The sequence below is a fragment of the Verruconis gallopava genome (assembly GCF_000836295.1).
Source record: "Verruconis gallopava strain CBS 43764 unplaced genomic scaffold supercont1.43, whole genome shotgun sequence".
Classification (NCBI taxonomy): domain Eukaryota; kingdom Fungi; phylum Ascomycota; class Dothideomycetes; order Venturiales; family Sympoventuriaceae; genus Verruconis; species Verruconis gallopava.
The window spans coordinates 67,611-82,155 of record NW_015622179.1 but is presented as its reverse complement, the minus strand read 5'-3'; the positions used below and the strand labels follow the sequence as shown (position 1 = coordinate 82,155).

The 14,545-nt window shown below is 54.6% G+C and overlaps 6 protein-coding genes across 6 annotated transcripts; 4 read left to right on the top strand and 2 right to left on the bottom strand.

Moving 5' to 3' along the window:
• The first annotated feature begins 185 nt into the window (after positions 1–185).
• PV09_08587 (uncharacterized protein) lies at positions 186–1,592 on the top strand. The gene is made up of 3 exons (XM_016362509.1): positions 186–959; positions 1,037–1,137; positions 1,207–1,592. The coding sequence occupies exons 1-3, from the start codon at positions 339–341 to the stop codon at positions 1,475–1,477; spliced, it is 993 nt and encodes a 330-aa protein (XP_016209651.1). The 5' UTR covers positions 186–338; the 3' UTR covers positions 1,478–1,592.
• Positions 1,593–3,690: 2,098 nt separating this feature from the next.
• On the top strand, positions 3,691–6,383 carry PV09_08586 (uncharacterized protein; the record flags this gene model as incomplete). Its single annotated transcript, XM_016362508.1, has 4 exons — positions 3,691–3,757; positions 3,822–4,431; positions 4,489–5,174; positions 5,239–6,383. 4 exons carry the CDS (start codon positions 3,691–3,693, stop codon positions 6,381–6,383), a joined length of 2,508 nt encoding a protein of 835 aa, XP_016209650.1.
• A 450-nt stretch (positions 6,384–6,833) lies between these two features.
• PV09_08585 (uncharacterized protein) lies at positions 6,834–8,634 on the top strand. Its single transcript, XM_016362507.1, has 2 exons — positions 6,834–8,041; positions 8,109–8,634. Exons 1-2 carry the CDS (start codon positions 6,917–6,919, stop codon positions 8,436–8,438), a joined length of 1,455 nt encoding a protein of 484 aa, XP_016209649.1. The 5' UTR covers positions 6,834–6,916; the 3' UTR covers positions 8,439–8,634.
• Positions 8,635–8,989: 355 nt separating this feature from the next.
• On the top strand, positions 8,990–10,501 carry PV09_08584 (uncharacterized protein). Its single transcript, XM_016362506.1, has 2 exons — positions 8,990–10,187; positions 10,248–10,501. The coding sequence occupies exons 1-2, from the start codon at positions 9,696–9,698 to the stop codon at positions 10,317–10,319; spliced, it is 564 nt and encodes a 187-aa protein (XP_016209648.1). The 5' UTR covers positions 8,990–9,695; the 3' UTR covers positions 10,320–10,501.
• A 104-nt stretch (positions 10,502–10,605) lies between these two features.
• Positions 10,606–11,758, bottom strand: PV09_08583 (uncharacterized protein; the record flags this gene model as incomplete). The annotated part of the gene is made up of 4 exons (XM_016362505.1): positions 10,606–10,736; positions 10,806–10,916; positions 10,983–11,624; positions 11,683–11,758. The coding sequence occupies 4 exons, from the start codon at positions 11,756–11,758 to the stop codon at positions 10,606–10,608; spliced, it is 960 nt and encodes a 319-aa protein (XP_016209647.1).
• Positions 11,759–12,532: 774 nt separating this feature from the next.
• On the bottom strand, positions 12,533–14,209 carry PV09_08582 (uncharacterized protein; the record flags this gene model as incomplete). The annotated part of the gene is made up of 4 exons (XM_016362504.1): positions 12,533–13,435; positions 13,486–13,723; positions 13,869–14,070; positions 14,146–14,209. The coding sequence occupies 4 exons, from the start codon at positions 14,207–14,209 to the stop codon at positions 12,533–12,535; spliced, it is 1,407 nt and encodes a 468-aa protein (XP_016209646.1).
• Positions 14,210–14,545: the final 336 nt, after the last annotated feature.

Here is a 14,545-nt window from a genome sequence, read left to right as displayed (position 1 = left end):
ATCCTCGGTCGAAGCGCCCTCACACCACGTGAGCTGCTGATTGCAGGAGCATTCACACCACAACACCATGTTTGTTGCAACACTGTGTCTTCTGACTTCACTCGTCCTCGTTCGGATCATCCGCAACGAACGGAATGCTTCCGAAGTGCTTTGCAAGCTACCCCACACGCCTTTCAACCCCACATCGAGACAAGCGGCAGTCCAACACGCTCCGTTTTGATGTAATTGCTAAGCACGATGAACCACGCTATCGTCCCTCAGGCCATATATACTTCCTTCCAGCCGGACTGACCGGCATCCTTTGTCAAAGATTGCCGCTGTGTCGAATTCTTTAAGCCATGGATCATCCTGAAAAGGTGCAAGTGCCGGTGCTTAAAGACCTGACAATCGAGAACATAACAGAGAACGTGCTCCGAATCAATTCCCAGGGTGATGATGTCAGACTGAACTACTTGCTGGAACGGCTTGTCGTCCACCTCCATGACTTTGCCCGAGAGACGCGCTTAAGTACCGAAGAATGGATGGCGGCAATCAACTTTCTTACCGCTGTGGGTCAGATATGCACAGATGTCAGGCAGGAATTCATCCTGCTATCCGACATCTTAGGCCTTTCTCTCCTAGTTGACAGCATAAATCACCCGAAGCCCAAAAATGGTACGGAAGGGACAGTCCTTGGGCCATTTCACACCCACGACGCGGAGACCGTGCCCCACGGGGAAGTGATATCCCACGACCCGCAAGGCGAGCCGTGCCTGGTATTGTGCACAGTCAAAGATACAGAGGGGAGACCGATCGAAGGGGTCAAGATCGATGTCTGGGAGACGGACTCGACCGGTCGATATGATGTACAATACGCCGATCGAAAGCAGCCGGACGGAAGAGCGATTATTGAAAGCGACAAAGACGGAGTGTTTTGGTTCAAGGCGATCGTGCCTGTTCCATATCCAATACCGCACGACGTAAGTGGTTTCGCCACAGAAGAGCCGATGCAATGCTGTCCCGTGTTGACCTTCTGCTCACGATCTTTTTTGGTTAGGGACCTGTCGGCAAGCTTTTGAACAGACTCAAGAGACACCCATACCGGCCGTCTCACATGCACTTTATGTTTGATAAAAAGGGCTACGACCATCTCATCACGTAAGCACGCTTCTCCTTCTGTCCTGTTTGCGCACCGCTTCAGGCTAAGAATCACAAATCACCGAACAGATCATTGTATCTCCGCGGCGACCCATACGAGACGTCGGACGCCGTCTTCGGCGTCAAGGAGTCCCTGTTAGTCGATCTAAAAACGGTCGACGCAAGCGCTGCCAGCAAGTACGGCGTCAAGGAAGGCACAAAACTTCTAACATACGATTTTGTGCTCGTGTCCGAAAGCGAGGCAAAAGCGCTCCGCGAAGATGAAGCGCGAAAGGCCATGGAAGCTCTAGGACTGAGGATGAAATTGCTCGAGGGCTTGCCCGTTCCAGACGTAGATTAGCCATCTTGGGCGGTGATGTTTGGTAGAAAGGCAAACTAATACTTATGTCACCCTCCTTACTTGTTCGTCAAGATATGGGTGAAGCACTGATCGACTTTACCCCTTTCAATGTAATGATGACTCAATCTTCCTATCGCTCTTTTCAAGGCACCACCACTTGAATTTGGCGTTCACAAGGGACACGGCCCCGTCCCTTTCCTTTGTACTGCCCATCCTCGGTTCGTCCTGATGAAGACGTAGACCCTGTTGCTTCTTGGGCTGTGTGTGCTAACCTTTCTCAATTGAAATACGTGCCGTCGAAAACTTTGACGGATGATTCAGGTTCATTGCACTGGGCGGTCCAGCAAGATACGTTCCCCAGTCGAAAGTCAGACTGGATAGCCATTCATTCTGTCTCTACGTCTGCCCGACGAACGAGCCGACATGACTCATCCGCAATCGTGTCCGTATTCTCAAACCTGCCGTAGCACGGGCCGAATTTAGAACAGACGTAGAGCAGAATGGAGAGCATCGATCGGAGTTGCTCATGTCCAATGATTACTCCGCGAAAAAAAAATCACTTCCCGAACGCAAAGTCGTTGTCAGGGGAGGGCAGGCATTCGGCCTGCACCAGAGCAACGACATGAGGTGAATCGCACCTTGAAGCTGGTCTTTTTCATTCACAACCCTTCCCCTTACGCAGACCGGGAAACATCGTCATTTTAAATACGAGTTGACGGGTGGGAAAGCAGAAGTGCAAAACTGTCGCGGACTCGTCTGCTCCTCAACAACTACGGCCGAGGGCTGGGGAGGGGCAGGTTTTCACATCCTCCATCCATGGACTGTTGCTTCGGCAAACCTGGTGACAGGACGTACAGGCGGGCACGGGAAGATATGACTGAACCTGTCCTGAAAGCCGCTTGCATCGAGCATCGTGCCGAACACAAAGCACAGGCAGCTTGTTCGAAGGCAGGCATCACGTGCGAAGACTGTTCTTGCGACGGGCCTTGTGAGTTGTTCACAACGTAGGAAACGCCCGTCGACAGCACGGCTGCTGTGCTGTGCAAATCGAACTGCCTGCTCCCCTGCGCCCTTTGGTCCTGTACGATCTGAGGCCTGGTGGCCCCCTGAGGTGATCGGCATCATCGCCTTGGGGTGTTAGAAACCACCCAGCGAGCTGCCTCGAGCAGGTCTTTGTGTGGCGTCGCTGAAAACCCGAAGCTTATGAACAAGCTTTTGCCGACGCCGATTCAATCGTATGGTAGGCCAATGAGCGCCTGCGAGTGGGCGCAGTCCAAGCAAGCTTCTTTTCTGTCCCGCGCTCTTTGCCGTCTTTTCTAATTCGGGGCTGCGTCCAATTATCCATCACGTGAGTGGCTGCTACTACTACCACTCTTCCCGTGTTTCGGGCTTCCTTTTTGACTCTTCACCTCCCCTTTTTTTTCTCTTCGTGCCCCATCTTGTACCCCTTCTCGATCCCTGCGGGTGGCTAGAGCGAATGGTCGAAGCAAGCGTTTTGTGCCTCTTTTCCCACGAAGCTGGCTTGACCGGTGAAATTCCCTTCTTGCGTCGTCCTTGTTCGTATTCTCGTTGATCCTCTCCCTATTTCATGCTATCGGAAGGACATGCAGACACAATTCTATTCAATGACTGGCCCATGGCTCTGCCTCCGATGGCGAACCTTGTTCACGTTTCCGTTGTTGAAAAAAACCGCGAGTCGCTTCAGCACATTGTAATAACTCAATGCTATCAATCAGTATCTGTGTCATTTTCGGTGCCTCGGGTGCATGCAGCCCCTTCGTGAGCCGAAAGCAGGATCTCCCGTCTGCGTTCTTCGTGCGTTCGTTTCTTGCCGCATTGCAAAATGACTCTGGTGAACGGCCCAGCAGTGCTCGCCGAGGAGTTGATTTCAGGAACGATCGTTTTACACCCGCTGTGTGGCGTCCGCCAACACGAAACGTCTACTTAGCTGATTGGATGCATTCCGATACTAAGGACTTATTTTTAAGAAATGAAAATCTAACATGGTCACCGCCCTCCCTATGATCTTCCTGCGTTCCAGCCTCCAGTGGCAGTGATGCTAGCAAAATGGCTAGGGCGTAGACTCGCATTTGATGGCGGCGTATGGTGGGCGATGTACCATGGGTGCGATCATGACCTAATTGTACTCATAAGGAGAAGAGTCGGCGCTTTTTGTATTGCCTACTCGCCAGGCGCATCGCTCTGCCTTCACCATGGTCGCCTTGGATAGTCTCACCACCGGGCAAGTCGCGGGTATAATTGCCGCTGGTATATCCTTCAGTATGGAAAAACTTTTTCTCAAACTATCCGAAATCACAAGCAGCATGCTAACCTTGGCGCAAAGTCAACATTTCGTTCAAACTTATCGTTCCTCTGATCTTGGTCTCGATTCTCAACCCAACGGAATCAGCAGCAACCTGGTCAAGAGCCGCCGCGCAACTGCAAGGTAGCCTGTGGCCCACGATCTTGCGGACAGACTCAACAACAAACCACAACGTTCGTGCTGGTGTCCGGTTCACGACCAAGCTTAGGCTGTTGACCGCTCTGCTTCTCTCGCTTGCGTCTATCATCACGCCGCTTGGTCTCTACGAATCTATTGTGGCCAGCAGTTCGACGGAGCTTACTCCATTCGCATACGCCAAAGATGCCAGCGTGTTTGGAAACGGGACTCTCCCTCGACCCGCGGAAGGCTTTAGCCGCCTGTGTGGCTCTTTCGGGCCTCCCATCGCATGCCCGAACTCGAACAGCACCATCGTTTCCAATGTAAACTCGACGGGCTTTACCATCAGCGACGAAGACGTGATCAACGTCTCAATCCCCTCCGATTATATGGCATACCTGCAGAGCGGGGCGCAAGCAATAGGCCAGACCGTTTCTTCGGTCTTCGACATCGGATATAGGACGTACACTTACGCTACAGACACTCAGTTAAAAACCATAAACCAGGGGAAGAAGTGTGTGAAGTCACGCAGACGCTTTCTTTGACTTTTTTCAACTGACCGCGCTCTTAGGTATGCTATCGGTAGCTTCAATCAGTTCAACACGCTCTTCCTCAACGGAGGCTTGCAGCTCGTCGAAGGTTTGGTTGTCGATGCAGAATCTGGTGGTCTTGGCTTCCGTAACCATTCTGTTCCAATTGACTCACCGTTCGGCGCCACCTGGACCGAAGACATTCTCTTCATCGAGCCGGAGACGCAATGCGTTAACACAAACTTGACATTTGATTACACATTTCCTCTCAACGGCACTGGTTCCTCAAGCGTTGTGGATTTGGTCCTTGTCGACCATGGCGGCTTCGCCAATTTGAACACCACGTTTCCGCCCTACGATGCTCTTACAGCGCAGGATGATCCGCAGCTCGCGTATCGCGCCTACCGTTCAGCGTGGCTCCAAAACGCTTACACGGCGCTCTATTACAACGTGACAAATCCAGGTTCCGCAATCTCAGGGATGAAGGCCTTTTCATACATAAACTCTGAGGTGGGAAATCAGATTCCTATGGTCAAGAACAACTTCAGCGGCCAAGAGAGCGAATGGTCCAATCTGCGTTTCAGCGTCGCCGAGTTTGGTGGCTTCATCGACGGACTGCCGCAAGGTGGATTCGGAAACGAATCCCTGACGAACACGACGGGGCAGTTTGATCTTAACGTACCAGATAACCCTTGGAAGATCACGGCTGACAACTTCACCGATGCTCGTAAGTGGTCCAAAACAAGATCCGGATCTCATGGATCCATGAAGATCGGCGCTGATATTTCCAGGTGACGATTGCAACGCCGTTTTCGGATATTCGCTGGGCAACGTTAGCAACATTCTCGGTTTCTGCGGTTCAGCGCTGGGCACGCCGCAAGAAAAGGGTGCTCAAAGCATCGTGCGGTTCGAGCCTGGCAGTTCCTACTCTCAGCCTCTCTATGGCTGCGCGTCGGTTGTGCGTGCCGTGATCAAAACGGTCTCTTTCAAGTTCAACGGCACGGGACTCGGCGGCTTGTCCGTCACGGGCATTGAAGAAAAGCAATACGCGAGCGAGGCCGATTATCCTCTTTGGGGCGTTGAATCGGCCGGGATGAGTCTCGTGGATGGGAACCCTTTGTGGGGAATCATCGATCCCGCACAAAAGGACAAGTTCAAAAACATGTCCTTTGTGCAGAAGCCCGCCCTGTACCTACCAGGCTACATCAACGGCGCCACGGATCTCGGCTTACCTCCGGTGGTCACCGGTTCGAACCTCCCGGGAATCGATTTCTACTCGAAAGCGCTCGCATTCGCGTACAGCACAGGCGCCCGCGCCTCCAGCTCAGCCTTCGACTACTCCGGCGACAACAATCTGGGCGTCTATAACAAATGGGCTAGCATGTCTGGTACTCCCGAGGGAGCCGCTCAGATCATCAACCTGATCTGGACCGATGCCGCGGCAAATGCGGTGATTGGCACTAAGAGTTGGTTCGCTAGCAGCGATGTCAAACTGGCAAAGCGTGCAAGTGGAGATGCAAGCGCCGACGTACAGACCGGCGTTCCTGTCTACCAATACATACGCCGCGTGCGTTACCACATCGCGTATGCCGTCCCCGCATTCGTCGTCCTCACGATCTTCTTGTGCAGCTTCCTGTTCAGCTTCGTAATGACAGTGGTTGGGAAAACCGGGCCTGCTCGCATGCGCCTCTTCCTTCAGAAAACATCCGTGGGCCGTGTCATGACCTCGCTTCTGCACCCCGAACCCGCAACGGCGAGTGCGCCAACCAAGCAGTGGGCTGGCAGCCTCGGGAAAATGCATATTGACTTCATGGGGGCTATTCCAAGGGGTGCTGCAGTGGGGATGCAACCGGCTGCGATGCATTCTGAGGTCTACGATCCAATGTTGCAAGGGAAAGCTCCGGTTGCTATAGGGCTGCAAGAGGTTAAGAGGTGACGGGTACACGATGTATTGTGATTTTTTTCCTTTTTTCTCACAGCCATCGGTTCTTGCGATATCCTACCAAGCATGAAAATTCACGTCGAACGAGAGACTTTCTTGATTTCATGGTCGGCTTTTGTTTTGGTTTAGATCGTAGCGTAGTAGCAAGGATGACCGCAACGGTCGTTGCTATGCTGGAAACTCGTCACAGACGGTCGATAGCACACAGTGCACCGTCTCTGCACCAGGAAATTAAAAGCATTTACCTGCGACAAAGGCTAGCGTCGATGCGTAGTCCCTTCATCCTAATAAGTTTACATATGTTGCATTCAGTAGAAGTTTCGCCTCCTTTGCTTGCGCGGATTGCAGTAACCAGGTCATGAAATTCCGAATCGGGCAAGGCGTCCGCCAACCGCCCGCAGCGGCAACGGTAAACAAAACATCCAACCAGATCCAACAAGCCAGCACATCCTGACAGCAAATTCAACCTCCCCCCGCCATCCATCCGCCTCGCTGTTCTCGCGCGGCTCTCTTCTCTGTTGCAGGCCATGGCAGAGCGCAACCACTACGCTCAGCCCATGGACTTTGAGTACGAAAACAAGCGTGGCGCCGTCGATCCTTCGTCGCCGTTCATCTCCAGTCTCCAGCACAGCAGCTCCTTCAGTGCATCGCAGGGCGACCTCGGTCCCACTTGGCGATTGCAGTCTGAGATAGACCAGCGCAAGACCAATTCGCAGAAGCGGCCGTTTGCGCAGTACGAGTCGCCGCTAAAGAAAACAGAGACGCCGGCATTGAGACCGCCCGGTGCCGGCCAGAGCGTGCTGTTCTCGCAGCCTCAGCTGGACACGAACAAGAAGCTGCCGCCAAAGCCATCGGACGCGGCCACGCTCTGGACCACGCCGCGAAAGAGCAGCCAGCTCGTGGACTTCTCGTCCGGTGGGGAGACGCCGGACACGGAGAATTGGAAGGCGGACTCGGAGGCGACGCCAGAGACGACGCCGAGCATGGGCCTAAGTAAAGGATTCGCCAAGCTGTTTGGCAGCGGCAGCAAGAAAAACGGCAGCAAGGCAAAGGAGCTGATCAGCGTGAGCAAAGGAAGCCCGACGGCGGGCAAGGGCGAGATCAAGCCGTACTCGCAGCGGCTTGTGGGCAGAGTGCAAAAGAAAAGGGAGAAGGAGGCGTCGAAGCGGCGCAGATTGCTACGCGAGGCCGTAGACTCCGAGACCGAAGCGGACACGGACGTCGAGCAGAAGAAGGCGAAGCCAGCCGCCAAACAGGGCTTTGACGTCGGCGGTTTCTTCCACTACCTGGAGTCGCACCCGCACCTACCCCACGTCCTCTCCTTCTACGCGCAGCTCGCGCTCAACGTCTTCTTGATCTTCGGCATCATGTACATCCTGTACTCGTTCTGGTCGACCATCCGCTCGGACGTCGACAAGAAGGCGCAGGAGGCCATGGCCGAGGTGCTCGCCGAGATCGCGGTGTGCGCCAAGCACTGGAAGGACAACCAGTGCGAACGCGGCACCGTGCTGCCGGCCCTGGAGGCGGTGTGCAGAGAGTGGGAAAAATGCATGAACAAGGACCACAGGAGTATTGGACGCGCAAGGGTTAGTGCGCACACGTTCGCGGAGATATTCAATTCATTCATCGAGCCCATCAGTTGGAAGGCCATGGTATGTCATGTTCCTCACGTTGCCAACCTGCGTTGTACGGCATCGCATGTGCTAATGCATCCTCCAGGGCTTCACCGTCGTCGTCCTCGTCTTCTGCTTCGCCATCACAAACGCCACCTTTTCGCTCTTCCGTCGTAATACTGACGCACATCCCAACCCCTTCAACCCCAGCATGCCGCAGGTCCCGCCGACTCCGCAGAGACACCCGAGCTGGGAGATGCAGCCGCAGTACGGCTTCACGCCGTACAGCTCACAATATGGGCTTCCTCCGCCTCAATGGGGACAGCCGCCAGGTCTGGAACCTGCGCCAAGTCAGGGCAGTCTGGGGAGTCAGGGCAGCCCGAGGAAGGTGAGGGGAACGGAAAGCCCCAAGAAACAGAGGCAGCTCGAGCTGTGACGAGACGGCAGATCTGGGTTTGGTCTTGTGACGGCGTCCGGATGGTTGGATTGGGAACAAAAGCATGTACATGGACACAACGCGAAGCCGGGAAGAGGAACGGCCTTGTACTAGTATCATCATGATGGAAATCAAGCAACGCCCAGGGCGGATTTCCTTTCCGTCGTGCAATCCGTGTCTGATGCAGCCTCGACCAGTGTTTGCGTGGCTAGCGGCCCAAGAATGCGCTCCACGTATGTCTTCAACGTCCGGGGCATCCGACGTAGGATGGTTCAAAACACGGCGTTGCGAAACAACGGCTTCCTCGTTGCACCGACGACATGTCAGCACCGCGCACCAGCAGGACTCACGCACAAGGCCTGTACGTGATCTGATGAAGCCGGCACGAGGCTCACCAGTCAGCCTCAGCCTTTTCCCGAGCCGAGTGCTGAGCAGCTCAGCTCTCGCGTCTTCGCGCTCTCATTGGCCGTCTCGCCAGCCTCGACTCCCGCCATCGTGCAGCGACCTCGTCCAATTCCCTTGCTCTCGTCCATTGTCTCCGCCGCCCGTCGCTGAGACAAGACAGACGCAGTCAAGCCCTGGCTTGCTACGTCTGGCCGTCCGTCCTGCACGACCGTCGCCGCCCGTCGACATGAACGAGCCTTCTCCCGTGCGACCACCGTGCAACCAGCCTGCTTTGTCGCCCAATCGTGCTGAAGGCTGGGCTTGCTGTGCGACCGCCGACCGTGTGCACCAGCACGTCTCCGCACCGTGTCCTGTGCGATGGCCGTGATGTCCACGCAGCAGACTGCCGAGCGCGCTCCAGCGACCCGCATCATGTCCGACGGGGGAGGCCAATAGGACATTGTGGAGCGTGATCTGCAGGTTCCGCACAGGCACCGCATGGATAGAGTACGGCCTTGGCTTATGATGTCGTTGCATCATTGCCTGCGCTGTTACGAGGCTTTGGGGTTTGTTGTTTTTGTTTAATCACCGTTCCCCTCCCCGAGCGACGCATATTTAGACGGATGGCTGGCGACACTCGCACGGCATCCGACTTTGAAGACACCTTTAGATTGGCAAATCCCCTCCGCTGCCGATCTTGCCTCGAACCGCTCTCTTGTTCATCTGCGCGGGACCTATCTGTCATAACTACTTTTACGAACAATTTCAAGGCCGCTTGGCGATTGGCGATATAAAGGACCAGCCAGAGACGGACAGCTCCGTGGGGAGGCACAGGAACCGAGACAAAACCAAAAAAAAAAGAGTTTCCCAACCATGAAGACTTTCACGCTGCTCCCATCGTTGCTGGCCTTCCTGGCTTCGGTCGTGGGCGCGCTGCCAACGCCGCAACCTCAAGAGGCTTCCGGCCAGGACGACTGCAACATGTCGTCGTCCCTCTTCTACCTCGTGACGGCCTCGTCTCCAATGTGCAGCTCCAACTCGTCCAACCTGCCGATGGTGTCGGCAACGTCCCTGTTCGATCCACTCCACCAGCCAAACTTTTTCCTGCGCACCATCGGCCCCGGCTACGGCTCGCTCCCCGTGTTCACGCTGTCCGGCGGCTCGCTGCACACCTTCTCGAGCGACGCCTTTGGGCAAGGAAACTACACCTACAGCGCCTCGCGGCCCGTTCCGGGATCCGAGTTGCAGTTCCTGCAGGGCGACCAAAGCGACGCCGGGCTGGCACTGAAGGGAGGGTTTCTGCTAGGCCTCGGCGACGTGACGGACGGATGGACTTTGTGTCCCGGGGCCATGGATCAGACAGTGGTAAGATGGAACCTGGATTGCCCCATCGCCGACGAATAGGTGCTAATGTTCGCTCTTTAGCTCAAATGGAACGGAACGGATGCGGGCTGCACGGCTACGTACGTGCAGGCTGTGAGCGCACCGCCGTACTAATGTGTATATATGAATGAAACTGCTACTTGCATTGGGAGGGGTTCGTCAGAAGCATAATATAAAAGCATTCACGGATAGATCGAGGGCTGCCAATGAACGAGATGTTGTATTGAATAGTCGGCGCTAGCCACGTTTCTGTGTTACGGCATCAAAGGAATAATCCTTCTTTCCATCCGTCTCCCCACGCCTGAAGAATTCAATTCCATCTTGACTTGGTCGTTCAATGATCGCTCGCGTCTAGTCCAGCGCGCCCCCAGCAAACCCGCCAGAGCAGTGGAAAAGAGGATCAAGCGTCAAACTTCTGTCCGACCAATTGCTCGCTAAGTTTCCACAGCCTGTCGGGGCCGTCGGGGTCCTGAAGCCATTCTTCCGGCGTCTCTGTGGGCTGGCAGTCCGAAAGCCACGCGCCACTCTGATCTGCTCGCACCTTTCGTCAGCCTTTTTTTTGGTTCATCTCGAACGGCCACGGGAGTCGTCGAGGCTCACCTGCAATGGAGGGATCGAAAGCCGCCACGATCGTGGTGGAGACGCCCTGGCCAAGCGTCTTCCACTTTATCGTCTCGGTGTCCTTTAACGAGCCGTTCTCGTCCATAAGACCTAGACGAGGCAAAAGTCAGCGCGCATGCTCACCGGGAGATCGATCGCGGAAGCGCGGACGCATACCCATCGCCTTCAAGTCGTCTTTGGCGTGGTGCCCAAGGTTGGTCCAGATCGCTCCCGGATGCACACTGAACGCCGTGAGCCCCTTGCTCTTGTATTTGGTCGCCAGCGATTTGGAGTAGAGTATGTTGGCGCTCTTTGACTGGCCGTACGCCGCCCACGGTTCGTACGTCTTGCCGTCCTGGAAGTTCCAGTCGTCGTAGCGCACGCCGCCGCTCCTGTACGCGTTGCTGGACAGGTTCACGACCCGCTTGCCCGGCCCGCCCGCGAGCACCTTGGCCATGATGAGCTGGGTGAACAGGAAGTGGCCGACGTGATTGGTCGCAAACTGGCTCTCGATCCCGTCCTCGGTCAGCGCGAACGGGGTCGCCATGATCCCGGCGTTGTTGATCACGACGTCGACCGCCGGCACGTCGTCCCACCCGTTCACCTCGGCGGCGGCCTTGCGGACGGCCGAGAGCGAGCCCAGGTCGAGAACGAGCTGGCGCAGGGCCGTCTGCGGCGCCGCGCGCCTCACCGCCTCCTCGGCCTGCTGCAGCTTCTCACGCGACCGTCCCGCGAGAACGAGAAGCTTTGGATCGTGCAGCGCGATCACGCGTGCCGTCTCAAGGCCAAGGCCGCCTGGCGTGACTCCAGTCACGATCACTTTTTATGTCCGTGTCAGCCGAAGGCGTTCATGGCGTCTTTGCTAGAGACACGATACCTGTGCGGCCACGGATGTTGGAAGACAACGCAGCAGCGGCCTCCTCGCCCGTGGTTGAAAATCCAAACTTGATCATGGTTAGACGGTCAAGATTTAAGTTTTTTTTTCTTCTTCTTCTTAAGTTGGATTTTCCTTTCCTTTCCCAAGCAAGATGAAAACAGACGTCCGTCGATCCACAACGTGTTGACTCCAACGAGAGCTTCGTATGAATCCTCGACAGGTCCAGAAGCTAAATCTCTTGGCCGATCTCTGCTTTGATGGAAATTCGTGCGCTCAACCAGTGCAGAAAAACAATCCAACTGCCGGGAGGGATTCACGAAGAACGTAGTCTCAAGGAAACGATTTTCCGGGCCTGGAGGCTGGGAAACCCCATGATTTCAGTCAAACAAGCCGTATCTATTCTTCGAATTTTCACTTCGTCGTGACAACAAGATTTCTAATCTACCCTGGAGGAACGATATCTCTTGGAGCATAGCGTGGGCTCACGGCCAGGAAAGATGCATATGACAAATTACACACGTTGTGACTTTGCACCCAAGACCACATTGCATGAGGTGTAAAATTCGCCGCCGTCTCGGTGTTAACCTCGCCGTAAGTCCGAGAGCCGACGTTTCTCGTCTGCACGCCGTCGCTCATTCAAGTCTGACGATGCAAAAACCTGTGCGACACGCCCAAGGATACCCGGGAGGCCGCGTGTGAAGATGATGGAAAGTTGCCGCGTCGTCGGACAGGCACAACACAATGGCAAGCGCTGTCCGAGAGACGTGCTCGAAGCATCAGCTTTCTGCTACGTACTCTCTCCCGCAAGACGAGGCGTGGCTGCGATGGAACGCCTGCAGCTGAGCTGCAATCATTTAGTCTCTGAAGGAAGCTCATAGACTTGTTCGTGCTGGCTATTCACTTCCAGTTCCTGAGGACCTGTCTGAGACGCTACCGCTGCCACCTTGCGGTCTCCAAGTTCGTGGTAGACCGGTTCGCTTGGTGGGCTCTCCTTCGCATACACTGTCTTGGGCTCCGATGCTAGCTCCGATACTTGAACGGCAGGTTGACTCGCACGTCTGCGACGAACAAACCATACAGCGACTCCGATGAGGGCGACGACGGCCAAAATCCCAATCACAACACCGGCAATCCATGCTTTGCTTGAGCTTTTGCCCCCTGATGGCGACGATGAAGAAGCGCTGGGTTTCGAAGTACCGCTTCCACCGCTGCCGGTACTGGTGCTGGTGCTGCTGTTGCTTATCTTCATTGCGGTAAAGGCTCCAGCAGCAGTTTGCGACGTGCCTGGACTGCTTTTAAGCCAGCAATTCTCCCATGACGAAGACATTGTGCTATCCCACATGACACCAACGCATTCGCCGGCAGTGGCATTTTTGAAACTAGTACACGCATCCACACAGGCCGTCAGATTTTCGCTGTGAACCCGAACAAGATCGTTGTATGGACGGTTGTCGTTACACGTAAGCAAAAACTCTTCTCCATCCGAAGCTTTCGTGATGGTGTTATTCGAACAGGTCTCATTCAGCGTGGGGATGTTGTTGACCATTGCGAAATGCCTCGCTGGTGCCACCTGTGCGGTAGTCTCAATGTTTGAAGTGGAGATGTCTGACTTCGGATAGCAGTTGCCATAGCCCATGGCTTTGTCAGGGTTAAAAACGACACCTTTACAGATCGGAGCAGCTTCTGAACAGATTTCTAGACACTCCTCCATCGTTTCGGCATGGTATGGACAGACGCCATCAGATCTTGCGGGCTATGGAATACGTAAGTCTCGCGCGAAACTTTCAAACTTTCTGAGCTTACCTGTGGTGAATCTAACGCACAGTAATCGTTAAGCGGCATGTCTCTATTGCAGAGAATTTGGAGTGCCATTCCATTAGTCGTCGTCTGCACGGAGCCATTGCTGTAAGGACACGCTACGTCCGTCGGGTCGTAGTTGAAATTTGTGGCCAAAGCACTATGCGTGTTTGCATCTGAAGTAGCTACCGATATAGAAATGTTGACATTTTTAAGCCAGCACGTGTTGCTTTCAAAGTTGTAGCTAAGAAGAAAGTTAGGGCGGCTTTATACAGAAGAAAAGTCGCGCGTCAAGTAAGATCCAGCCAGTGATTGTGTTGCATGACAAGGCTATCGCAGAATAGCGTCACTTCCAAGGCACATTGCTGCTGATGAAGATGTTGACTTACGCGATCCCTGTGCATGCTACGTCGCCTGGTGAAGACGAGCAAAGATCCATACAGTCTTCTATGGTGTCTATTGGTGACGTGTGAGATATATCATCTCCGGGAAGGTTCTCAAGGCACAGGTTCGTGGTCGAGAATGTTAATCCATTCTGTGCAGTGTAGTCTGCGCTTGGGCATACATTCGAAGCGCGCTTGTTGATGAAACCTGAACAAAGAGTGTAAGGAAGCACATCTTACAGGAAATTCTCACCGGTTCGACAGCTCGCCGTAATTTACTCACCTCGTGCCACTGCTCCCGTACACAGGCAGCCTTCTGCCAGCAGCCACAGTTCTATCGCCCTCATTCTACCGACCCAAAGAGTAAAGAACTACGGCTGGAATGCAAAAGAGAAACTTTGGCAGAGAGAATGGCCAAGTCTTCATCTGCTTGGCTGTCAAGTCGGGAGTAGCCATCCGCAAGTAGGCTCTGGAGCACGGGATAACGGCCCAACCCATGTTTGCATAGTATTTGCACGCGCGTTTCCTCGCTTGCCGAGTTGTTGCTCTCCTTCCAGTGCCAAACCAGCATGATAAGGCCACATCAGGATGATCATCTTCGGGCTTAACCCTGAGAAGAATAGTGCCCTGTCAGGCTTAGGAGGCTGAAACGGCCTCGAGCAATCAATGAGCGAATCATTCCG